The 24,554-nt window shown below is 38.8% G+C and overlaps 2 protein-coding genes across 3 annotated transcripts; both read right to left on the bottom strand.

Annotated features, from left to right (window-relative positions):
• Positions 1 to 355: 355 nt before the first annotated feature.
• Positions 356 to 19,674, bottom strand: LOC149034730 (supervillin-like). Of its 2 annotated transcripts, XM_089194364.1 has the most exons (22): positions 18,419 to 19,673; positions 17,908 to 18,025; positions 17,044 to 17,137; positions 14,864 to 15,022; positions 14,067 to 14,203; positions 13,495 to 13,651; positions 12,316 to 12,470; positions 11,206 to 11,547; positions 10,343 to 10,583; positions 9,646 to 9,845; positions 9,373 to 9,449; positions 8,007 to 8,036; positions 6,020 to 6,057; positions 5,777 to 5,852; positions 5,227 to 5,364; positions 4,576 to 4,703; positions 4,018 to 4,173; positions 3,592 to 3,741; positions 3,256 to 3,377; positions 3,068 to 3,126; positions 2,570 to 2,666; positions 356 to 2,411 (listed from the first exon to the last, which is right to left on the bottom strand). In XM_089194364.1, exons 1-22 carry the CDS (start codon positions 18,736 to 18,738, stop codon positions 2,325 to 2,327), a joined length of 3,081 nt encoding a protein of 1,026 aa, XP_089050490.1. In that variant the 5' UTR covers positions 18,739 to 19,673; the 3' UTR covers positions 356 to 2,324. The 2 variants fall into 2 exon arrangements, with proteins under 2 accessions (XP_089050490.1, XP_089050491.1); XM_089194365.1 differs by lacking the exon at positions 8,007 to 8,036 and having other exon boundaries at positions 18,419 to 19,674.
• LOC149034729 (uncharacterized) lies at positions 18,753 to 23,069 on the bottom strand. The gene is made up of 8 exons (XM_089194903.1): positions 22,747 to 23,069; positions 22,530 to 22,610; positions 21,885 to 21,999; positions 21,344 to 21,461; positions 20,735 to 20,866; positions 20,375 to 20,460; positions 19,308 to 19,372; positions 18,753 to 18,794 (listed from the first exon to the last, which is right to left on the bottom strand). The coding sequence occupies exons 1-8, from the start codon at positions 22,762 to 22,764 to the stop codon at positions 18,753 to 18,755; spliced, it is 657 nt and encodes a 218-aa protein (XP_089051029.1). The 5' UTR covers positions 22,765 to 23,069.
• Positions 23,070 to 24,554: the final 1,485 nt, after the last annotated feature.

Genomic DNA, 24,554 nt, shown 5'->3' with positions numbered 1-24,554 from the left:
GAACGGGTGACTGAAACAAAGAGAATGAAAGAGAAAAGAAATGAATGGGTAAGAGAAAGAGAGAGGAAACGAGTGAGTGAAAAAAAAAAGAAAAAGGGAACGAGTAAAGAGAAAGCAAACGAGTGAATAAACAAAGAGAAAGCAAACTAATGATTGAACGAACAAAATTCGGGAAAACGAACAAATAAAAGAGCGAACGAGCAAAATGAACAAATGCATGGGAGACAGGGCGCATGAACAAATGAAATGCAAGGTAAACGCATGAAGCACAGGACACACTCAATCATGTAATATTTTTTTAACTGCATAAAAACCTGACGCAAAGCTTCTTATTACTATGTACATCACATCAGGATTAACAGAGAACATAAATTTAATCTCATTTCAGCTTTCATAATTTTCTCTGTATATACAACTTTCTCCTGCTCAATTTGACGAAAACAATTTAGCTCAATTCTTATAATACATTAAGCTTACTGAATAATCTGAGATTAACAATAATTTGCTATAACCATTAAAACATCAAGAATTGTAGGAAACACTACGTGTCTTAGTCGTTTTCCCGCGCTTTTGGTAGCTTTTCAGTTTTTACCTTGAGTCCTAAATGGCTGACGATGACACAAAACCTTTGTTATGATTGGCTGTGGCTGTTGTGATTATTCTGGTTATGGTTTTACGACAGTCGATTGAAAACTGCTCTTAAGAAACTTTGCCAATCATATTGCAGGAAACTCAAAATGATTCCAACTTCATTCGACCCTGGCAATCAGTGCTTTCGACATGAAAAGGAATATGGGAAAAAAAATTGCTCGTTGCCTGGGTCGAGATATGTCCATTGCCTAAGAAATATTACCAGCTCTGACTTCTTCCGATGTTTACGAATAGCGCAATCTTCGATTCAATAGTACGTGTCAAAAGAAATCCAGGATTGCTTGTGTCTTGTTCTAATTTGCTCTGTGATTGGTCAAAAAAATATCGTGCCACCCTCTCAACCAATCCGATGCAAAACAAACACCAATCACAATTTGCTCGCCCGCGTTTTCCCGCGCTTTAGACAGTTTTCTCGGTTTTACTTTGAGTTCTCATTGGTTCTTCAAGGTATTTTCCTCTCTTCTGATTGGCCAGTGTAATTATTTTGGTTTCCGTTTTAAGACACTCAATCGAAAAGCGCTCCAACTTATCCCAGGTCATCTGACGAAATCATTAGCCGAAAGGAACTGTAATCGTTGTATTTAACACTCAAGTTTAGTCATGGTATTTTTTGAAATGAAAATATGCAACAAACATAATCTTTACATATGTTAACAATTAATGCAAAATCTATTACATCCGCCCAGCAGAATTCTAACGAAATCTTTGAGATACAGAAATAAATTATGCGAAGAAATAAATATGAAGAAACGAACGTATAAAGAAAACATTGTCGAGATTTTCCGTCTGAAAAAGAATAATGGCTGTGAATTTTAAAACCTTTTCCGAAGAACACTTCTCTAAAATCAACTGCGTAATTTCAAAAATATATTTCCTCTAAAATCAATATTATCAAGTACCGCAAATTACTTGCAATCTAATTCTCGACTATAAAAATATTTGACTCAAAACAATTTCTTGAAATTCAAATTGAAATAACTCTTTTCAATTCAAGGTGAGCCAATTTGATTGAAACCAAACTGACGTAAAACACATCCTAACGCCTAAGTTATCATATTACCATCTAAAATTTGAACTAAATAAAAATCACATTTCATTAAGCCTACTGATGCTGCGCCAAGAAAATTACATCAAAATTATATCAATAGCTTTATCTTAACAAGGTTATTCATCATTACAAAAAACATACATCTTTTAGGTTTTTAGGTTACACATAAAGCTATGTGCATTTAAACTTGCCTCGAGTCACCCAGCACACTAAATGCTACGGGAATACGCGTAAGAAAATAATCTTATTATCATTCCTTACCGACACAATATATCTCAAAGTTAGGTATCCCTGACCTTTTAACTCCCAGAATCATATTTGCAATTCTCCCAACAAACTGCCAAATATTTCCTTGTAAAATATACGGGAGAATTTCGTGTTGTATCAAGACTTAACCCCCCAGTTGATTAGCTTGTATGCTCTCATAACATGTTTGCAAAATAACACGGTGGAATCACAAGGAGAGGTGACACGTCAATCAACTCTGGGAGATAAAAGGTTGACAGAGGCAATCTAGCGCATTAGATCTTATAAGTAATAACCACTGTTTCCTTCTTCTCGCACCTGTCGACAAGGATATAAATAGTCTGAGTTACCACCATGTAGTTTCGAGGTTTTTTTTGCTCTAGAACAGACCAACAGCTTTCTTTAGATTGATTTGTTTCCAGCCTGGGAGCTTACTGAATGTCTCTTTCTCCATCTTAAAAATCTCCTAGAAAAAGAAAAGAAAAATGCTTAATTGTTGCACCAATCTCTCGCCTAAAAAGGTGGCCATATCAATATAGAACACCACGACACACAGTGACATGTTGAGGTTCGCTTACAAACGTAAGTTGGAGCACTTTCTCATTAAATTCATTCTGAACTCACCTTAAAGTCATTATCGCTTAAGTAAACTTCAAGTTTCGCTGGATCGACCCCTTGGGGTGGTGGTATCTTCTGAAGTTCAGCCAGTGTGTAAAAATCCCTTTGAAAGCAATTCAGGAGTAGTTAAGATAGAGCGTTATTAGAGAAAGTGTCTTTGAGACCATATACACAATAACAAGATCAGCCAATCATATAAAAGAAAATAAACACGTGGAGCCAATGGGCATCCAAATTTAAAACAAGCACAATGTCTAAAACGCGGGAAAATGCAGGCAACCACGTCGACAACGACTTAGTATGTATCTGATTGGTTAAGAGAATGGTGCGTTAGTCTGGACCAATCACAGAGCTTACTAAAGCAAACTCTGCATAATTGCAATGTTTAAGCGTGCGCCCTCTGTCACAGTCTGGAAATTCTCATACCAGAAGCACTGATGAAAACTGCTGAAGGAGAAGAACACAGCTCTGTGTGACAGGAAACATGATTCTATAGTCACTTACTTTGTAAACTGTTGTAGTAAGTCGCTGGCAGAGTGTTTTGTATTGGGTTGCTTTCCGTCCTAGAAAAGAGACAACAAGAATGACTGATTACGATAAAAGAAGCAACGGGCGGCTTTTCAATTCTACTAAAAGGAGTGCAACTTGCCAAGGAAAACTTGCTTCCTTGCATGCTTCGACATAGTACATACCAGTTTCTGTATTTTGATGACATCTGGTGTATCATTCCAGTAAGGAAAAAGAACCTTAAACGTCATCGGTTCCATGCCGGCATACACCACGTACACACGGTGAGAGACGCGCTTTCCAGCCTCTGAGGGATACGAAATAAATAAATAAATAAATAAAAAAAAAATTAATACCATAAATCATTGAAAGGAATCAATGATAGATAGAAAAGTCAATATCTCATATTTCATAATGACTGGAAATTAACTTGGCAACTAATAGACTTGAGAAACACAACGATACACCTTAAGACAAAAATATCACTTGCAGCGAGAGAGGGAAAAAAACAAATCGCACACCTTTAGCATAACTAAGCGCCGTTTCCATAGCGAGTTTTCTGTCTCTGTCCCAGCGCTGTCTTCCGGAGCCTGTTCGCACATCATCGTCATCCTCAGGCATCCAACCCTCCCAAACGTAGACTTCATAGTAACCGTCTACGATAAACAACCCTGAAAATAATCCTCGAATTAATAATCAAAAATCTGTGTCTTGGGAAAACTTGTCTTCTGGGGGGGAGGGGGAAGGAGGAGAGGGATAGCAGGGAGGGGTAGCAGGGTAGCAGGGTGCGGGAGGAAAAGGCCGGGAAGGGAGTGTTAATGGAAAAGGCGTCTCGTCTCCCTCTGCCTCTCTCTCTCTCTCTCTCTCATTCCTTATTCCTCGCGCAAATCTCCTTACATTGCGATTACCCTGTGCAGTTTTGTAACAACTATGCTTAGCTTCCGCACCTGGTTGTTTGGCCGTATAAATGTCTTCTTGTAGGAATGGAAACGGGCACAGTTTTGGTTCCGATCGTGAGGGACACAAAACTTCACTCGCTGTGAATTTTCCAGTGGCACTGCTTAGTTCAAAAAGTCGAGGTTGGTAGTTGTGTTTGGATGGATCTACGACAAAAAAAAAATCTTTCTTAAATAAACACGTAAACAAATCCTCATAACAACACACCGTAGTCGAGCAAGAATCGAGAGGAAACCTGTCCTAATTCATTTCAGTCAAACGTTAGGTTCCACTAAACTAGAACAGTACCACAGAAAAAAAAACCCTTTCAGCAGTATTCACGTAGCGTGATGACGTTGCTTTACAAGTTTGTTCTAGCTGAGGTCTGTGGATGAAATCTTCCAACTTAAGACGGAAGCTACGGATGGAAACCCTTGTTTGTTTCTGGTCCATGAAAGCTCCTGAGAAGCACTTTCTAATGATGTCTACTCCACGTTCATATGGGCTGATGTATCATTTATCCGTTCTGCGCCTATAAGCACGACGAGTGAACAAGGTCAGTTACATACCATGCGCCAAACTGCAGTAGTACTTCTTTCCTCCAATCACTTTCCAAAACTCTTCTGTTTCGCTTCCTTCCTCGATTTCACTGAGAGAAAAGGCTGTAATCCCAGCCATATTGCAATCAACACTCTTCCTGCGATGGAACATCAAAAAGGCGTAACTAAAAACACATATCGAGTACAAATCAATAGCGGGAAAAGCGAGTAAGTCGGACACGATGGCTTTTAAGTCTGCATCTGATTGGTTGAGAGGGCGGCGCGGATTCGCTGGACCAATCAAAGAGCGTGGTAGTGTAAATTCGACTGTACGGCAACCAAAACCGCAGTAGTGACAACAGCCAATGATAACGAACGAAAATATCAAAACGAGCCCATAGGAACTCGAGCAAAAACGAGTCAACTGCATGAAGCCAGTAAAAACGAGAGTACCCAAGTCGCGAGTAGGGTTATTTCTGCCTCTCTTGGGGTTGAAGGATAGAAAGAGTTTTCTCAAACAAGAAAAGAACTTAAACTTAAAGAACGCAGAAGGAAAAACACCACAATACTTTTGAGACTCAACTGAAAATTGCCTTAACTTGGTAAAGCAAACCCAATGCCCAATCTCCCACAACACTCCCTGTGCCATAACTGTTTTGCATCTGTTTACTTCTGCCTTACCTTTCCTGGACTTTCTTGGCAGCTGCTTTGGCTGTGGCGCGGGAATCTTCACTGGATTTACATCCATGCCACAAGTAGATGTGAGCTTCACGCCGTGACACCAGAACTAAACTGGTCCTTGATCGCAGCGAATATGAACTATGAGTTGAAAAAATAAAAGTTGCGTCTTTGTCTCCTTTAGAGCCCTCATCTGAGGTATTCAAGCCAGACGAGCGTGTTACGTGACCAACGTGTTGTGTGACGACCGTTTTGAGCGATAAGCGCGGTGCGTGAGGAGACTAGAACTGTAGTTCATGCGATATAATAATCAAATGATCACCTGGGAGTATCTAAAACGAGCGCGTTTCGTGAAGAACGTGTTGCGCGATATGCGTGTTTGGTGGGACAAGCTGTATTTTATGTGAGAAAACATTCCAAAATATCAAGAGAGAGTATTTCAAGACGCGTGAAAAGACAAACTTTCCGCGTGACAAGCGTATCGCGAGAGGAGATTAAAACTGTGCCTAATGTGACACAACAGTGAAATGATCACAACACAGTAAGCCTTTACCTTGCTTTGACTTGATTCAGGTAGGCCTCTCCAGGTTCTTCATTACGAATCACATACAAACGAGTCTCAGAGGAATCTGGCAGAAAACGAAAGCAAATGAAAGCGAGTTATAGTATTATTGTTATTATTGAAATTTAGTTTTACATCAAGATAACATGACGAAGGTTATTCTCATAACCTGTTCACTGAGAGGAGAGGAAGTAACGAGTAAATCTCCTCTCAAAGTTAATGAGTTAAGCCTACCTGTGAATTTCGCTGTGTTCTCGTCTACCATGTTTTTCCTATTGAGCAAGTGAAAGTATCAAGGTATGAGAACCAGTTAATGTTCTTTGTGCTTGCTCTTCAACACCTCTGACATAAGCACAAACGACCGGCCATCCCGCAAGAGATAAGCTAAGGACCAAGAGAGACGAGCCCAACCACCACACTCGTGATATGCTCCTGACTAAGGGTGGTGTCTACTTTGAAACACCTTCACCCCTCCAAGTGTCAGCCACCCCACCCCTACCCCTTGTTTGTCTACGAAAGGCGTCTATGTGCGGTAGGTGACGACCCAATAACTGAGTGTACGGAACGATGGTCTGTATGTGCGTTACTTGCGCATCCTATGAGTTCAGTCTGTCGTCCTACCAAAGGAGTCTATCTTATACAGTTGGGACATTAAGCAAACCACGATGGCGACGGCAACAAGAATGAGGCAGCAGCACGAAAGTTACATGGCGCAGCACGAAAGTTTTAAAGTTCGTACATTTCCTTGCCGTCCTCTGCTAAACAACAGCGTAAAATTATCACATTAGCGAAGTCTAGAGGCGGGATCCGCGACGGCAAATTATTCAAAATTTTTTGAAACCAAGGGCTACCATCGCATGTTATGCTGATGATGAGGTCGCGCGGCGTTTTAAACTGAAAACACGTGGAATCCATCACTAATCTCCTTCGCAGTTGTTCTTTAGGGCGTCACGCAACGCCCCCTCTCAGAGGAGAGGGGCGTTGTGTGACAACCAACAGGCCTATCGTTCGTCGGCGTCGTCGTCGTGGTGCTTAAGGGCCCCAATAACCTCATGTAAGTGACCACACAGTGTCCACTGAGAAGACATGAAATGCTAAACAAAATGGCATATACTGTGCGGGTGACAGTGGCAGTGGCAGTGAGGCGGAATCATGAACAGGAAATCATGTAATTATGAAATTTGACAAATGAGTTTTCAGACGTTAATTCCATTTACAATTTGAATTATTTTAATACTAACTTCAGGAAAAATGAAAATTATTTTCTTTAAACTTCGTTTCAATTATGCTTCTCATAGGTTACCGTGATGTTTTGCGCTCCAAAGCATACTTGTTGAAATAATTATTTTCGATTATTGTGGTTTCATCAGGAAGTTTATGGGTTTGGTCTTTAACATTAAAATTTTCATGAGCTTGCAGTGCAGGCGTCTTAATAGGGTGAATTAACGCTAAGAAGCGAACCATCGTTTATTCAACCAGCCATGTTTGATTTGGAGTTATAGTCCACGGCGTGGGGGGGGGGGGGGAGATGAGCGGGGAAAAGCGAAAAAACTCTCCCACTCCCACCCCTCTCCTTGTTTCTTTACTGTCGCTCACCCCTTAGGAAAAATTTCTTTCTCTCCGTCATCCATCCGCTTCCATTAAAATCAAAGATGGCGGTCATAATTTTCGCCGAGAAAATAATGAGCACTCGCCCGCCAAATTAAGCTACATTTTTACTGTTACGTGATTTTACTGTTAATTCAGGACTTGGTTCTTTCTTTTCAAGGCAAGTTAGAGTTTTAAGCCAGTCAGTAACGCCCTCGTCAAAAAAAAGTTTGATTTAAAGCAGAGCAATTTTCTACTGGGTGTCAAAAGTAACCCGTGATTGCTTTCGTTTCGCTCAACTTTGCTCGCGCCATCCTTGACTTGATTCGCACCATCCTCTCAACCAATCAGATGCAAACTAAAAAACAACCGCGACCCGGCCGTTCGCGTTTTCCCGCGCTTCAAGCAGTTGGCAAGTTTTCACTTAGAGCTCTCATTGGTTAATGATAATGTAAACCTTTGTTCCAATTGGTTACTTTGATTATTTTGGTTCTGGTTTCACAACACCCAATTAAAAACTGCTCTAACGAAGAAATTAAAGTTGGTTCAGGTAGGGGAAGTTTTCCTGCCAAGATATTGTTTAAAATAATTACTTACGCGGATATTATTGTTAGAAAATCAGAACTAAACTTACGTCTCTGTGTCATACCAGCCCTTGGGTAAGCTGTTAATAAAAGAATTAATGAAGTGAAATTTCACATAAACAATAGTATTTGTCAAAAAGTAGCTCAGCTTTTCTCCCATCTTCATTTTCAGAGTTTAGACCATTCTTCTCTGTGTGTTTTTTTGGATCGGTAGATTATCTAAAAAATGTTAGACACATCGTTCCTTTAAACTGATCATTATCACGATCATTGATAAACATTTATTTGGCCTGAGAAAAAAGCATCTCCCATTGCAAGTTTAGTATGGCTGCCTGCTTAGAAAATGATTTGTTCTAGCGTGATACAGCAATTTATAAGTGAGCATTTGAAGGCAATCCGAAATTGTCTTGTCAGTTTGCTATACTTCGCTCTCTGATTGGTCGAAAAAACTCGACCCACTTTCTCAGCCGATTGGATGCAAAAATGAAAAAACCAATCGTGACTTGATCACTCGCGTTTTCGCGCACCGAAACCAATATCAACAGGCCCTCGTTATTGGGGCTTCAGCGCGAGCACTTCCTCGCCTGCGCGAGAGTACAACGCCTTGAGCCACGCAAACCTCTCCCCAACTCGTCTGTGCTCTTTTCGCAGAGGAGAAACGCGCGTCCCGCAGCGCTAAGAATGAGGCTTGCTCGCAGGCTGGTCTCAACACGAGTTTTCATCGGCTCTTTTATTCACACAGAATGAGAGATGCTTCTGTTCTCGAGTCAAGTAGCCTAACTGCAATTCAATTCAAATTAAATCGTGATAAATGATATATGGGACATACATAATGTAAACATGCAACGAATACGTGAATAATCTCGACTCCTGATGATAAAGTTTACCAGTGAATCAACACACTCGAATGTTGTGTTCGTGGTAGCGTGATTGAGAACATCCAACATGAATTTCTGCTGTTTGATTGCAACGCAATGAGAAAATTGACGTCCAATATTCATGCATTGTGTTAGTGTCATGGACAGCGGGTTGCTGAAAATTTGACCGGTGAAGGACATTTTTGAGGAAATATCTGAAATACAGATTCATTATTCAAAGACGACTTCTGCGCATGAGCTTCATAGCCCAAACCGCTGAAGCATATCCCGGTTTCCATATAATAAAGTGAGTAAAATTATTGCTACTCCTTTAAGACAGGCAGCTAATCCATCCTAAGATACTCCCTTCATCATCCCACCTCGGATAATTTTCGCGTTTCCTTGTCAATTTGTACTCCTCTGTGAAGAGAGACACTGCGAGAGTGATTTTTTTCCACCGAGAAGGCAATCACTCGAACATATTTTGGCTCAAGATCAAATATTACTGATAATCAAATACTGCTGGCTGATCAAAATTAGACGTTCACAAACTGTGTACCTGCCAGTATGGATAATCATTCCCCCTTTGAAGAGATTTAGAAATACTGGAGTTTCCTTTCCTTGCACCACTCTTACCTGTAAAGATAACATCGAGGTAAAACTAACCAATCAAAAGAAATTTAAAAAAAAGACAAAACAGCCAAAAGAAGAAGATACTGACTGACAGACGAAAAGACGAGAGAACTAGGCAAGCAAGAAGGCAAACAGAGACGGGACGGCACGCACAAACTACGTCAGGATAAGGCTTTCAATACAAATTTTATATCGTTACCTGCGGTCCTTTTTCTTCATCAAGTTCTACAGCCATGATAGCAGCTGCACCCTTCTCATTCACAGAACAGTCATTTCCTTGCCAGAAAAAGTAAGCGCAGCGGACGCGCCCAGCAACGGTTGAACGACAACGGGACTTCCGATCTTTGACTATTCTGTCGGCGAGCACAAAGTAGGCCCACCTGATCACGTAGCCTTCCCCTGCAACATCAAAATACTACATTGAAGTAACGTCTTAAAGACATTGAATGGAGGTCTGCTCTCAGCTAATCCATTGAACCCCCCCCCAAGGCATTATGTCGAGTTTTCCTAACATTTCACAAGCAACCCATTTAACCTTTTCCATCCTTAAATTAGCATCCATTTTCTCCCCACTGTTCTCTTTACTTCTTCTGTGGTACTCACTAGAAGAATTTGTTTGACAATCAGGAGCTTCTTAAATTTGTGATCATTTCTGTAATTCTCATGAACTGTAATTTGATTTAAAAGTGATAATCTAGGGAGAAATTACAAGCCAAGAAACAAGGTTTTAACTCCAGCGTGGAGAAAGGCACTCAGTTATTGACGTGTTTTGCCTCAGACAATAGTACAGAGATTCGGCATGGCTCGAACTCAGTCCTCCCTACCCCGTGCGCCAACCACTTTCTAAACAAGAATCATACAAGAATAAATAACACTATCAGCATTGATGTGTTTACCTGAGTGGAAATGTCCATGTCGTGCTGGCTGTACCTCAAAGTGTCTGTACTCGTTAATATGCCACACTGTTAGACCGGCGGTTGTCACAAGGTTTCCCTCCTTGTAAACGTCACCCACCCACACAGTAGGAATCCCATTGCCACGCCCAACATTCGTCCCTTCAAACATCTGGATTGGCAATGGCGGTGGACTTTTCAGCATGCTCTTGGGGTCACAGGGCTTCAGTTCCACAGGAGGAGGCTAAAAGTCATGGAGAAAACCAACATGATATTACTGTTCACAACAAAGCTCACTCTCAAACTGTCAACACTGTTCCGTGCCTTTCGTGTTGTGCATGTTTTACAAACTGAAATTTAAAGTACCGCTCAAAAGTAAGTTGACAGTCCCTCGAAACTCGATCTCGATCCTCGAAAACTCAAGGCACGAGTCGAGTTTTTAAACGCTCGAGACGAGGACACAAAGGAATTTTTGCGCGAACAATTCACTTTTAAACAACAATCTGCTTTGAAGACCAAGCTTAAAATTTACCATCGTCTTTAGTTTAACTCTCTACAGGACCCTTTGACCTTTTCCTCCCTTAACCCTTTACATCCAACATCAGTATGCATATTCTCCACACTGTTCTCGATAAATTTCCTAAGGTGCTAACAAAGAAAATTTGTTTGCCGATCAAAAGGTTCCTTCCCTGGTGACCATTTCCTTTATTCTCATGACCTAAATGTGCAATTCAGGAGGCAAACTGTAGGGAGAAATTAGATGCTAGTCACCCTTGAGGTTTAAAGGGTTAGCAATAACCAAACCAACCAGAACAGAAGTGAACTTCCGGTTCCTAATGATAAGCAGTAATCAAAATTCACTGTACCGTTGGTGCTAGTTCAAGCGTACTAGGATGTCCCTTCATTCGAATAATCTTCGTTGGATCAGGCCAGTCGAGGAACTTCTCTCGAAACAAGATTGTCTCAGCCTTTTCGTGAAGCCTTGCAAATAACGTCCACGGTGGTCTGCCAGTTGAAACTTTATTGTCTACTTCGGTGCAATTTTCGGGTTTGCCATACGGGTAGATTGGATCATAATTTTTTCCATACGGTTTAAAAGGCTCTTCATATAGTTGTTTTGCCAGAGCGAAGGCCGACTTTCTTTGCCCTGATAACGACTGTTGTCCATTCCACACATACAGTTCTGAACCAAAGTCAAATATGAAAACCTGAATAAAAACAAAATGTGTTGACTATGACTGTGAGAGAAAAAGTGTGGCTGAGTGCAATTTAGGCAACACAGCGGTCGAACGTCTGTGGATGTTGTATAGGCTTCATGTGAGTGGTGCGCCAAATTGCCTTACAAGAGTTGTACACAACCACGCAATCGAGAATGGCGCAGTGTTAAAAAACCGTATAACTATTTTGATAAAACTCAAAACAAAACGCTAAATCTGCAGAAAAACCGACCAAACGTCGGGCTTGCGCAAAGGAATCAATACTGGCCGGCCGTGCGCCAATTAAGTGTGTAAAATTTCACTGTAAAACATAAGAAACAACCGCATTCTTGCAAAATAAACGAAATAAAATTGATATTTTCATTGAAATCTGTCAAAGAAAACAAAGCAGGGAAAAGGAAAACTGATGACTTTCCAAACGTAAAGCTCTTTCAAGTACAGATATCCTGTTGATTTACTATTCTGCTTTGCGCTTTACCGAAAAAGTTATACGCTTTCAAAACACCGTGACTAACTGGCTTGTGCTATTATTTGTAACATCTAGGTTGCGACAGCCTCAATGCACGCCAACTACTGGCACCTGGTCATTCTGACGTTCGCTCATGCGCGGACGCTTGACCACTGCGTTGGCGATTGTCACCTTCGACTCAGTGTTTTAAAACACAGAAACAGGATTTCCAACGTGAACACGATTCACAGATGATCAAATAATTGGTCACCAGCAAAAAGCAGAAAGCTTTACTAATAAAATGTAATTACCTCCTTAGTGTCAAAAATGGAGACCTGAGGAATTCGTCCACACATAGTCTCTACTGGCATCAGAGTTGGAGGATCTGTCCAATGAATTTTATAAACCATGTTGCCTTTAACTACACCCTTCTCGTATTCTTCATCTTTGGCCATTTTTTGAGCATCTATATGAGGATAAGTGGGGACTGAATTTTAGTGTAGACTAAACAAAATATAATAGTGCTGACTGTGAACCTCTGCATTCCATTCAGCAAATAGAAAATTCATATTGTAAATTACAGATTTCACTTGAGATAAACCCTATACCCCTATCATTGGTATTGATTTTCTCGACACGATTCACTTTCCATTCCCTATAACAGTGACCATGAAAACTTGTTTGACGATGAGAATCTTCCTAAATTTATGATATTTTCCTTTACGTTTGATGCAAGGGTGAAACTGTAGAGGAGAAATAAGAAGCAAGTCACTCCGAGGGGTCGACAGGTTGAAACTTCTCATTGCGATAACTCCACTCGGTTCTGTCAGCATTATTAAAAAAAACCCTTGGCAAAGGAAAATTACAGAGCTGGGAAAATGACTTCGTGTCAACCAAAGGGAACTTTTTTTCCACAGAAGGCATTGATTGCTTTGGACACCACTCTTAATTCAAGCTATCGTGATCATTCGCGAAACATTTGGTATCATGGCAATTAATCTGCTTCACTCAAACATCAGTATGCATATTCCTTTAAAAGTTCTCTCTACATTTCCTATAATGCTAACAGGGAGAATTTGTTTAATAATCAAGAGCCTCCTTAGTTGGTGATCATTTCCTTTATTCTCGTGATGTCGACGTGAGATCCAGGGGTGATCCTGTGATAGTCACTCTTAGGAGTCAAAAGGTTAAACATACCAATGGCACTTTGTAGGATCTCTTGCTTCAGTCAGAAGGTACTTGTAGTAAGTAAGTTTTAACCCAGTCATCCCTTAGAGTGACTAGCGTCTAATTTCTCCTTACAATATCAGCCCTAAATCACACAGTAAGGTCACAAGAATTAAGAAAATGATCACCAACTAAAGAAGGTCTAGATTGTTAAACAAAATCTCCTTGTTAGAACCTTAGAAAATGCATAGAGAACAGTATGGAGAAAATACATACTGATGATCGAGTGTAAAGGGTTAAAGGTGATAGAAATGTTAGCCAACCTTTAACAGGATTACTTCCAGGATCTCCACTCAGAATGTTTGCAAACTTGTCCAAGGCAGCGTTGAAGTCCATGTCTCCTTCTTCAATGGTGACAATGTCTCGCGCCTTACAGTTCAATTCATTCTTTGTTTTAATCTTGGAGACAATTTCTGTCACCTACGGAAAAGTCAAAATTATTATTTAAGACTTACAATCCGAAATGAGATCTACAAATACAGTATCAGGGGTGGTGGCACAAACTGAGCAGGAGTAGCAGAAGAAGCAGAAGCAGACACAGAGGTGGTAGTGGTGGCAGAAGCAATAGAAGAAACAAGACAAGCAATATCAGAAAACCAAAGCAATGAAGAAGCAGAAGAAGCAAAAGAACAAAAAAACTGGAAGAATTACCATCAGTAGCAGTATTAGCTGCAAGAGAAACAGCATTAGCAGAACAAGGCAGCAGAAACAGCAATATCGGTGGCATTATCATCAGTAACAATAGTTGTATCAGCAATGGTAGATATAGGGGTGAAGGTAGAAATAGAAAAAACGGCACATAGCAATTCATACAGAAGTACATGCATTTACAAACCTTGGCTTTTTCATACGGATTGGATTCCCTTCCAATCCAGGAAAACAGATCCTTTTCTGTCACAAGAGCAAAACAGTCTCCAGAATTTAAGGACTTTAGACTTGGCTCAACGAGACGTACTTGAAGATGACGCCGTCCTGTAAACAAAACACAAAGGTCTTAACATGAATATATGTATGTAAAGGTAAAGATAAAGTCTGTACTCCAGTCTTCTGGCCCACGTAGCTGGAGCTTTTCCCAGTTTCCATAAAGCATCAAGCGACAAGGAGTGTAACTACTCCCCCCTGGATGGGATGCCAGTCTATCACAACGTTACCCCCAGTATTTCATTAGGCTTCCCTGACAATTCTTCAGTACCCATTTAAACTCCTTCCTGGGTGGAGAGAGACATGGGGAGAGTAAAAGTGTCCTGCTAAAGAACACAACACAGTAACCTGGCCAAGTCTTGAACCCAGACCTCTCGACCCGGAGTCCAGTGCACTGACCATCAGGCCACTCTGTCTCCCACATGTATGTATGTAACTCCTGTCATATAGTCCCTCACAATTAACCCTCTATACCCCTAACATCACCATGCATGTTCTCCATACTGTTCTCTATACATTTCCTAGGTTCTAACAGGGAGAATTTGTAAAACCATCAAGAGCTTCGTTGCTTACTGATCATTCCTTTATTCTCGTGACTTAAACCTTTTATTCTGGGGTGATATTGTAAGAGGAAATTAGAACCTTGTCCCTCTTAGGGATTAAAGGGTTAAAAACTCTTGCGACTTTCCAAATCAATAGATTTTTATTTACCTTTTATGTGGATCAGCATAATAGGTTTTATTCCTCTGTACTCATCCTTTTCCTTCTCTTCAGGCCCAGCAGTTTTACGCAATCTGACTTTAGTGAAATCTTCAGTGCTGGCCAGACCAGCTAATGCTGATGCCGCCAAGTCGAGAGTGTGACGCCTCCCTGTAGGTAGACAAGAGAACATCATATACATGTACTGTTGGTGCAAGGTTTTTTAATGTAATGTGAAAGTAGAGTTATGTGATGAATTACGGTAAGATCGCACCATGGTTAGATCGCTCCACTGGCAAGTTAGATCGCTCCATCAAGTAAGTGGCTTCGCTCCTACATAATTTACTTCGCTCCATGTCGAAAACTAAGGTTAAGGTAGCAAAACTAAGGTATCTAAATTGATAATTCATTAAATGACGAGTATATCTTACCTAACAATCGATTAAAATCGCTGGCGCGCGCTTGAAAAAAATCCGAGCTACGCAGAAAAAAAAAATAAAGCCTCATGTAAGGGAATCACGAAGTGTAATCGAATTTATTAATTAAAGATGGCAGATATCAGTTTCCTTACATCAAACAGCAAAAAAGACCACACTGGAGAGTATTGGTATTTGAATGATCTTTTTCAATACACTTCAGTCTATAAAGTTATAATCTATTCCACGATCTTTTATTCCATCATCGATATACATCATACATCGGTAGCTTGATGGCTAATCTGAAGGACAAAGTGTGGACGATGTACTCGAATCGTCACAAGACACATCATCACCTATAAAACTTTAAAGATCATTGGAAAGTAATACTTCACATTATAACATGGAGCGAAGTACCGTATGTTGTTAGCAAAGTAACTTATTTGATGGAGCGATCTAACTTTCGAGTGGCGCGATCTAACTTTTGGTTGGAGCGATCTAACTGGAATGGGATGAGATAGGATGAGAAGAGAAAGATAACACGAGAAAAGATGAGATAAGATGTAAATAGAAGAGAAGAAATGAGATAAGATGAAACGGGATGAGATGAAATGGGATGATATGAAATGAGATGAGATGAAATGGGATGAGATGAAATGGTATGAGATGAAATGAGATGAGATGAAATGGGATGAGATGAAATGGGATATGAAATGAGATGAGATGAAATGGGATGAGATGAAATGAGATGAGATGAAATGAGATGAGATGAAATGGTATGAGATGAAATGAGATGAGATGAAATGGGACGAGATGAAATGGGTTGAGATGAAATGGGATGAGATGAAATGGGTTGAGATGAAATGGGTTGAGATGAAATGAGATGAGATGAAACGGGATGAGATGAAATGGGATGAGATGAAATGGGATGAGATGAAATGGGATGAGATGAAATGGGACGAGATGAAATGGGTTGAGATGAAATGGGATGAGATGAAATGGGATGAGATGAAATGGGATGAGATGAAATGGGATGAGATGAAATGGGATGAGATGAAATGGGTTGAGATGAAATGGGATGAGATGAAATGGGTTGAGATGAAATGGGATGAGATGAAATGGGATGAGATGAAATGGGATGAGATGAAATGGGATGAGATGAAATGGGTTGAGATGAAATGGGATGAGATGAAATGGGATGAGATGAAATGGGATGAGATGAAATGGGATGAGATGAAATGGGTTGAGATGAAACGGGATGAGATGAAATGGGATGAGATGAAATGGAATGAGACGAAATGGGATGAGATGAAATGGGATGAGACGAAATGGGATGAGATGAAATGGGATGAGATGAAATGGGTTGAGATGAAATGGGATGAGATGAAATGGGTTGAGATGAAATGGGATGAGATGAAACGGGATGAGATGAAATGGGATGAGATGAAATGGGATGAGATGAAATAGAATGAGATGAAATGGAATGACAAGTGAGCACTACCATAATACTTGACACCAAAGATGGCCTTTATATCCAACAAAGCCTTCCAAAATTAATCTGCCATATTTAACAACGGGTCATGCCATCTGTGCCATGATACAGTTTTCCTCAAACTCCTAAGGCCATTCCACTTCCACAAAATTTACAAATTGATTCTCCACATTACTATGCTATGAATATCCACAAGGATAAAAGGCAGACAAGCTTCCTAAAATGCTACACAGAAGTGGGAATTTGCAATGTGCTTCGACAGCTAGAAGGAAAAATGGACATACACAGGTTGTCAGGATCTTTGTATTTCTTCTTCTTTCTCTTGATGACAGGATGCTCACTTGTGACCTGTTTCTTTTCTATTCTCGGTCGCTCAACCTGCGAGTCAAAAGAACTGATTCTATCCAAGTGCTATAACAATTGTGATTATTATAACTATTATTATTATTATTATTATTGTTATTATTATTATTATTATCATCATCATCATCAAATGACTTTCTCTCATGTGTCGATCAATTCAAAGCTTCAATTCCCCCCCCCCCCTCTCTCCACCAGCCCCCTGGGCATTTGAACTTTTGAGGACTGGTTTGTTCAAATTCTGCCCCCCCCCCCTCCCCCTCCACCTTTGCCAGGGAAAAAGCTGTCTTCAAATGCCCTCCCCAATTTTAGCCACTGTGACTTTCTACATATTGACCAAACTTTACAACCTACATCTTGTAGACCGTTTCTACTGAGCATTTGTTCCCAAAAGTAAACTATTTACCATAAGATAGTTCAAGATACAACACTAGTATTCTGCTGAAAAAACTTGACACTCTCAGTTCAAATTCCTCACCCCAGCCAGGCAAGGTTCAAATTTCCCACCTCCCTTCCCCCAGGCATGGACGACAGAAAATGCCCATGGATTCCCCAGATGGGGGAGGGGATGTTGAAGCTTCAAGTTGATTGGTAAACACAGATAATAAAAAGCCTTCAGCAACATTCACTGACAGCACTCTTAAAAAGATCACTCTTTGAAACTTTCATAAATGATAGATAATACAGTGGACAATTGACCACTATTAATTTTGGGCTCTGTTGTTCTACCACTGAACCACAGAGAATTCAAAAGTGAGCAAGGCCAGATACATGTGCCAGTACTTTACCTCAGTCTCTGTTCGCACATCATTTCTCTGCTGTAGGTTTTTCACTGGATTTGCTGTTGATCTGTGGTGACGCTTAGGTCTAATCTTCATTCTGTCCCCTGCTAAAGATGTCAGTTTCCTAGGACACAACATTACAGATAATACTATTTTTGTATTTTTCAGGGTTTCATAAAAAACTGTTAATAGCCAGCCAATGCCAATTTCTTCAAACCCCAACAGCTGACACTCAGGATTGTCTTCTTTTCAGCAGCAAACTTCGACTTCAGAAACTTTATACATCATTTCTTTACAACACTTAAGCTACCAAAAGTGATTAACATGTAACTTCTCCTTGTAATATCAAGATGTTGTCTAGCAAAAAGGTAATGAGAATCCTCAAACCTATCAGGTGGAAGTTGGTATCTTGATCTATAACCAAATTCTTGTAACTAATTTAAAGGGAAATGTGTAGCAGCTGGAGGAGAGAATTAACAATCAGATCTTGAGTTTTAAAAGGTTAATTTGTACTTACTCTGTTGTCTGTCCTGAAACAGCATCAAGATCCTCCAGAGTGATCTCTGGAGCCTTTGATTCCTTAGCTTCAACCTTCTCTCCAGTCGTGGTTGAATCATAAAATTCTTTTAGACCCTCTTCAAAAACACTTGGCCGCCTTCCTCTTTGACCGGAATGAGGAGGTGCTTCATCCTGCTTAACTGGCTCATCTTTCTTATCCTCTGTTGTCTGTGTTTCATTTTCCTTATCCTTCTCCTGCTCTGGCTCACCATCCAGAGGAATATCCACAGCCACAAAGTCGAATCGCTGGGCAAGATTGGATTCTGATTTTGTCTTCATCACGCTGAAGGGTTTCAGAGTTGTAGACAACTTTCTCTTAGATTTGCTTTAGGAAGCTGAAAGGAAACAGAGAGAAAATCATCCTTTTAACCCTTTTAACTCCCATGAGTGACCAAGACAGAATTTCTCCTTACAATATCAATACAATATCTGGCAGACAAGTGATGAGAATAAAGAGAAATATCAATTGGCAATTACTTCTGTAGTTGATCCAATACCATATTCTCCAAACTAACATCATGAGAATTGTATGGAGGACAGTAAGGAGATTTACTAAGGAGATCTTGAGAGTGAAAGGGTTCAAGAGACATACCTGAAGTCAAATTATTTGATGGACTTTAACTGTCACAGAGTTTTATCATTAAATATAATCAGCAAAATATATTCTTTGAAAGGCAAATACAAGAGATAATAAGAAAAAACCAAAGAGGAAACAAGATGGCTGGGGAAGACAACATCAGCTGTTACGCGAATTGATAGTGATACAGTAGAACAAATTGCACCAAATTTTTCCAAGTAGACAATTCATTATGTACTGTAACCCCAACATGGTATCTGTAGAAACTAACATGCTTTAGGTATTCGGGACACAATTCTGCATTATGTGTATAATACAGAATTGTGTCCAGAATACCTAAAACAAAACAGAAAGGAAATCAACTGAAAAACACTCATAATTTAACACATTAAATGCTAATAATATAACAATAAGCTTTTCAAGGAGTTTTGAATCTAAAAATTGTTTTCACTTCTTCTTCACTTTAACTTTCAAATACACTTGTCATAATTTGTACCCACTAATTAAATGTCACAGAATGTAATGCAATCCAGTACATCACAACATCAAAGTTATTACCTTCATTGCTATGCCATTCCAATAATTGAAAATGCTAAACAAATGCATTCATATTCTTTTCTAGCATATACTTCATACAGCTTTTAATGAAGTACTTAATGTGGAACAAAACAAGTTCACCAACATCATTTACCATGGAAATCTTTCCCTTCACACATTGTTCCTAGAAAAAGATGAACACTGTCAGCAAATGACAGGCATTATTATTAATAGTAAAACAGAATAACTTCCCATTTTTGACAGATGTTTTTCAATGAAAATTTCTTTCTAATCTTGCTGTTACTTGAAAACACAAACTTCAATTGTCTAATACCAAAAATATTTTTCACATTCATAAAATCTTAGCAAATACTTGATGGAAATTTGAGCCTGTCAGCCATTCACATGCATAACATGAATTTATTACAACGTGTTCAATCTCATTTAACCCTTCTATAGGCAGTTCACAGTCATGCTTTATCTTCAGTTCTAATAGACTCCTTCTTTTGCTCTTACAAAGGACTACAACATTTGAAACATCAGCTTTAGAAATTATTTACAGTGGCCAATTTACATTATCAACTCAGTTAATGAAACCAGATAATCTCTTTCTGACAGTCTCTGCTTTTTTTCTGATTGCATTTTTTAATGTCAATGGCTTTAGTTTTATGAACTCAAACAAGCAAGTGCAGTAAATCACTTTTATTAAATCCACTTGGTTTTAATTTTACAAGAATGTAAAAAATCAAGCACTATCATATTTTTCAGTTATAAAATAAACTATTTGTTTCTTTTACTCACAGGATGAATGGTTTGGCAAACTTGAAACAGCTTTCAGGGTGAATTTGGCCTTTAAAATGATGCAAAAGTTCAATCCTTCAAAGAACCTGCAGAAAAAAAGCAATGAATAAGACATTACAGTGTAATTTATATAATTTATTTACTAAAATCTGTCAGATAAAACAATATTCTGTACTCTATCAGCAAAATAATTGTAATACATCCACTGATGTGCAATAGTTATCAGCATCATAAGATGCTTTTTACCAGTACCAGTATAATTCACCAAATTTATCATCTGACTTCTGACTTTGTTGATTTGGTTGCTAATATTTGAAGTAGGTATAATATTATGTCTCCATCAGTACAAACTTCTCTTACCTATTCTTTAATAGTTTGTAGAATTTTTTTACCAATTGAATCAAACAAAGGTTTGCACCATCATCCTCTCCATGGATAACAACTGTGAATTTGTCAGTGACAAGATTTTTCTTGATGTACTCTTCTACATTTCTGAATTCAGAGATCAAACAAAGATGATTAACCCACATTATAGTTATAATGAACAAAGCTTCGCAACATCTTCCTTTCCATGGATAACAACTGTGAAGTTGTCTGTGACAAGATTTTCTTGATGTACTGAGTACATCAGGAAAAATCTTGTCGCTGACTTCTACATTTCTGAATTCAGAGATCAAACAAAGATGATTAACCCACATTAAAGTTAATGATTGGTAATACAAGATGTAAAATCTTGGATTACAGGAAACAAAAAATTTACCTCAATTTCAATGCATTTTGCACAACAAGGAATAACTAAATTGTATATAACCATCATGTGAGCATCTACACTGCACTTTCAACTGGATCCCAAATATCCTGAGCAGAGTGTGCATCTAATTACCACCTTAGAAAGTTTTCTTTTGGATAACATAGTCATTAACATAGTTTAGTCATTAACATAGATTGAATTAAAGAAATACTCTCACTTGGGAGCAGAGATTGTCAGTAAGCATCTTTGATTTTGACCTTCGGAACAGTTTTGATACCAAAGGTACCTTCCCAGCATTCAAAAGGAAAACATCATTGCCTGATTCATCACAGTGATCTGAATAAAGAAATATTGAAAACTCCTTTCAGAAAAGATTATCATACCACTTTTAAGACTTATTTTCTTAAACTAAATGAACCAAACACTCAAGCCCTTGTAGTTTCAATCACTCAAATCCTTAAATTAATTATACATTAATTATCTTAACCCAGACAATCACACAACTTTTCACACACCTTGCAGTTCAAATCTCATGCAATACAAAATGGTTAACATAAAAAAAAAACCTTTACCATTGGGTATTTTATCTATCATTCATAGGAAAATACTCATCAAATATGACAGCTTACTGTCAGTAAAACCCTGAGCATGATGGAATGTTATTACCTTAAATTTTTCACCACTACGATAAATCAATAAAATCAATAAAATTTAATGAATGAATATACAAAATTAAATAAATCAAAGGTTCTTTTATACCAAATGCAAGTTCCATTGAACTTTCTACTTCCAATCTTCTTTCCACTGGGCTCAGGTGATGATGGGGACTGGGGAGGTTGATCAAAAGGGGGGTCAGAGCTTTCCTGAACAAGCACTATGACGAGGTCAAATGGTTGACAATTTGAATGTTTATTTTCATGTTTAGTAGATATGTAAACATTCACAGAAAATTCCTTGATTATTCCCCATGATAAAACATCAACTATATTTCACTCATGGCGAGGTTTATACTGAGTCTACAAATGCATAATAATTGCAGATGACTCCTTCTTCAGCTTAACCCTATTTAACATGTTACTTCTTCCTGTAATATTCACACATTATCCAGCAAACGGGTAGTGAGAATTCTCAAACTTATCTGGTAGAACTTTTTACCTTAATCTAATCAAATACTCATAACTAATTCACAAGGAAATGTGTAGCAGCTATTGGGGAGAATTAACATTCAGATATTTAAGTTAAAGAGTTAAAACACTGGCAAATTTTACAAAAGTTAACTATCTTAAGTAATAACAGATTGAGAGAATGTTCCAACTGGAATATACAAAAGGCTAACCGCAGCCCTTGGCTTAACTACTTGCATTGCATATGCAAACTACTTTCATTTAAAACAGCAGTAATTACCTTCTTGACTGGGGGCATCGATTGCTGGGGAGGCCTCATATTTCTGAGCTGGAATTGGAGTTCCTCCTCCAGGCTCAAAGACTGCATTAAGACAAAAAGTGAACTATCCTAAGTAAGTACAGATTGGGATAATATTCCACCTGGGTTACAAAAGGCTAATGGCAACTATGGCTGAACTTATTGCAATAGAGCATACTCATGAAACAGCAGTAATTACCTTCTTGACTGGGGGCATGGACTGAAGTTCCTCCCACAGGCTCACAGACTGCAGTATGACTCTCACTTGGTGTCACCACTATAGGATGATGTCAAGATTCCAAACACATTTAAAGATGATGCACTTCTATTACCAAAATCTCTCTCTGACTGTTTAGCGCTGCTTGATACCCTTACAACAACGTCCCCCAAGCTTGATGTGGCTGCTTCTATTATGCTCTCAATGTAAAGGTCAAGCTGCTGTTCATTGATTTTCATTGGCTCCCTAGAACTGGGAAGAGCATTCTGAAAGTAATTAATCATTAAAATTATTTCTTAGCTGAAAAACTGTGAAAGAGAAAAGTATAAATAAACTTCCCATTTGCTGTTATAATATTAATGACAATGATTAATTAAAAAAGGCATTTAAATGTTATGATTGATTCTTTTAATTAATTAATTCTTGTTCCTAAGGCACAGCACACACTACACTTATTTGAAACCCCATTGGAAGCCAGCCAGTGCATACATAATTCCTATATTTAAACTCAAGAACCTGGTACTTAATAGGCTCCAAGCTTTAAGGCAGCCAATGCATCAAGTTTAAAATGAAAAAAAATTAAATGTTTTTTACATATTTAAAAGGAGAAAAGTCACTTAAGAAAAGTAAAGTAGAAACTATTACCCTGGTCTTGATTCCTTTAGAGGTTCAAGTAGTTCATGTATGATATACACACTAAATCTTAATTCTTTAGAGTTCTGTCACAATATACAGACTGGTAAACCAAAAGCTGGTAAATCCTTATAGGTTCATGCATAGTAGATTCAAAGAGAAAGAGATTTAATAAACATGTTTTCAAAATAAGGAGAATCTAGTGCACTTCAGACAATGTTAGTTGTAGGTATCATTAGTTTGGGTTGTTTTAATTGGTTTCAAGTAACACTTTTAATATATTGCATGGCTAAGGATATTTTAGGTGCCCCCTTATTAGTGGGACGTCATTTAACATGTGATCAAAGTCATCATTATCATTATCATAATCATCGTCATCATCATTTTTCCTCCACCTTTCTAGCATCCAGATTATGTGAGCAATTTCGCCCAATTGGGAAATGTTGAAAATAAGCTAAAAAGTGCACCATTGCAATATGTAAAATAATCCAACTGCACTCTTTCTTAAAAAAAGGAAGATTATTGCATTTCTACGACAATGAGACCCTCACCATATAAATTGAGTGTCCAGCAATTCGACAGAGAAACGGCCGCCATACTAAAGTGAACGTTTGAAGAAAATGGACAAGCAGCTGAAGATTGCTTTCCTCTCTATCGATAACTTAGAGTTCTCCTTCACGTTTTTGGACAGAAGTTCTCCTTCACGTTTTTGAAGGAGACAGAAGGAGATACTCTGTCCAATACTTTCTAATACTCTTTTTTCAAAACGTCTGCCAGACGATCGATTGTGATTCGTTAGAAAAGTTCGCCATGTTTTAGCTATAAATTTATTCCCTACCCCTCCCCTGTAAAGACAGTGTTTTGACTCGTAACCAGGGTCCACGCCGTCCCCTGACACCTTTCTTGAGAAGATTCCTTTTAAGCCAAGGGTGGCGATCATCCCCAAAAATTGAAAAAGTTATTTCAAACAAAAAGAATGACGAATGAGATTAGCAATTCAGTATAAACGAAACCTCGCTAGTAAACAAGTCTCCAGCCTGTAAACGCGCGCAAAAATACCACACTATAGCACGAATAGGAAAAAACCTTCTTGTTCAGATATTCCATCTTGCAATGTTTTCCACAGTGCTATGTTGTCTTGAAAATAGTTCGTTTTC

The sequence above is a fragment of the Pocillopora damicornis genome, chromosome 14 (genome assembly GCF_964200805.1).
Source record: "Pocillopora damicornis chromosome 14, jaPocDami1.2, whole genome shotgun sequence".
Classification (NCBI taxonomy): Eukaryota; Metazoa; Cnidaria; class Anthozoa; order Scleractinia; family Pocilloporidae; genus Pocillopora; species Pocillopora damicornis.
The sequence above is the reverse complement of the archived record's forward strand: the minus strand, read 5'-3'. Positions and strand labels throughout refer to the sequence as shown.

Coding starts and splice junctions, on each gene's coding strand:
- LOC149034730 (XM_089194364.1), bottom strand. CDS start 18,738: ATGAAGACAAAATCAGAATCCAATCTTGCCCAGCGATTCGACTTTGTG. Junction 9,846..10,342: donor ACATGGACATTTCCACTCAG/GTAAACACATCA, acceptor TTGATGTTGCAG/GGGAAGGCTACGTGATCAGG. Junction 3,378..3,591: donor GGCGCTTAGTTATGCTAAAG/GTGTGCGATTTG, acceptor CGTATCCCTCAG/AGGCTGGAAAGCGCGTCTCT.
- LOC149034729 (XM_089194903.1), bottom strand. Junction 22,000..22,529: donor CGATGCCCCCAGTCAAGAAG/GTAATTACTGCT, acceptor ACCTCGTCATAG/TGCTTGTTCAGGAAAGCTCT. Junction 20,867..21,343: donor ACTGACAATCTCTGCTCCCA/AGTGAGAGTATT, acceptor CTCTGAATTCAG/AAATGTAGAAGAGTACATCA.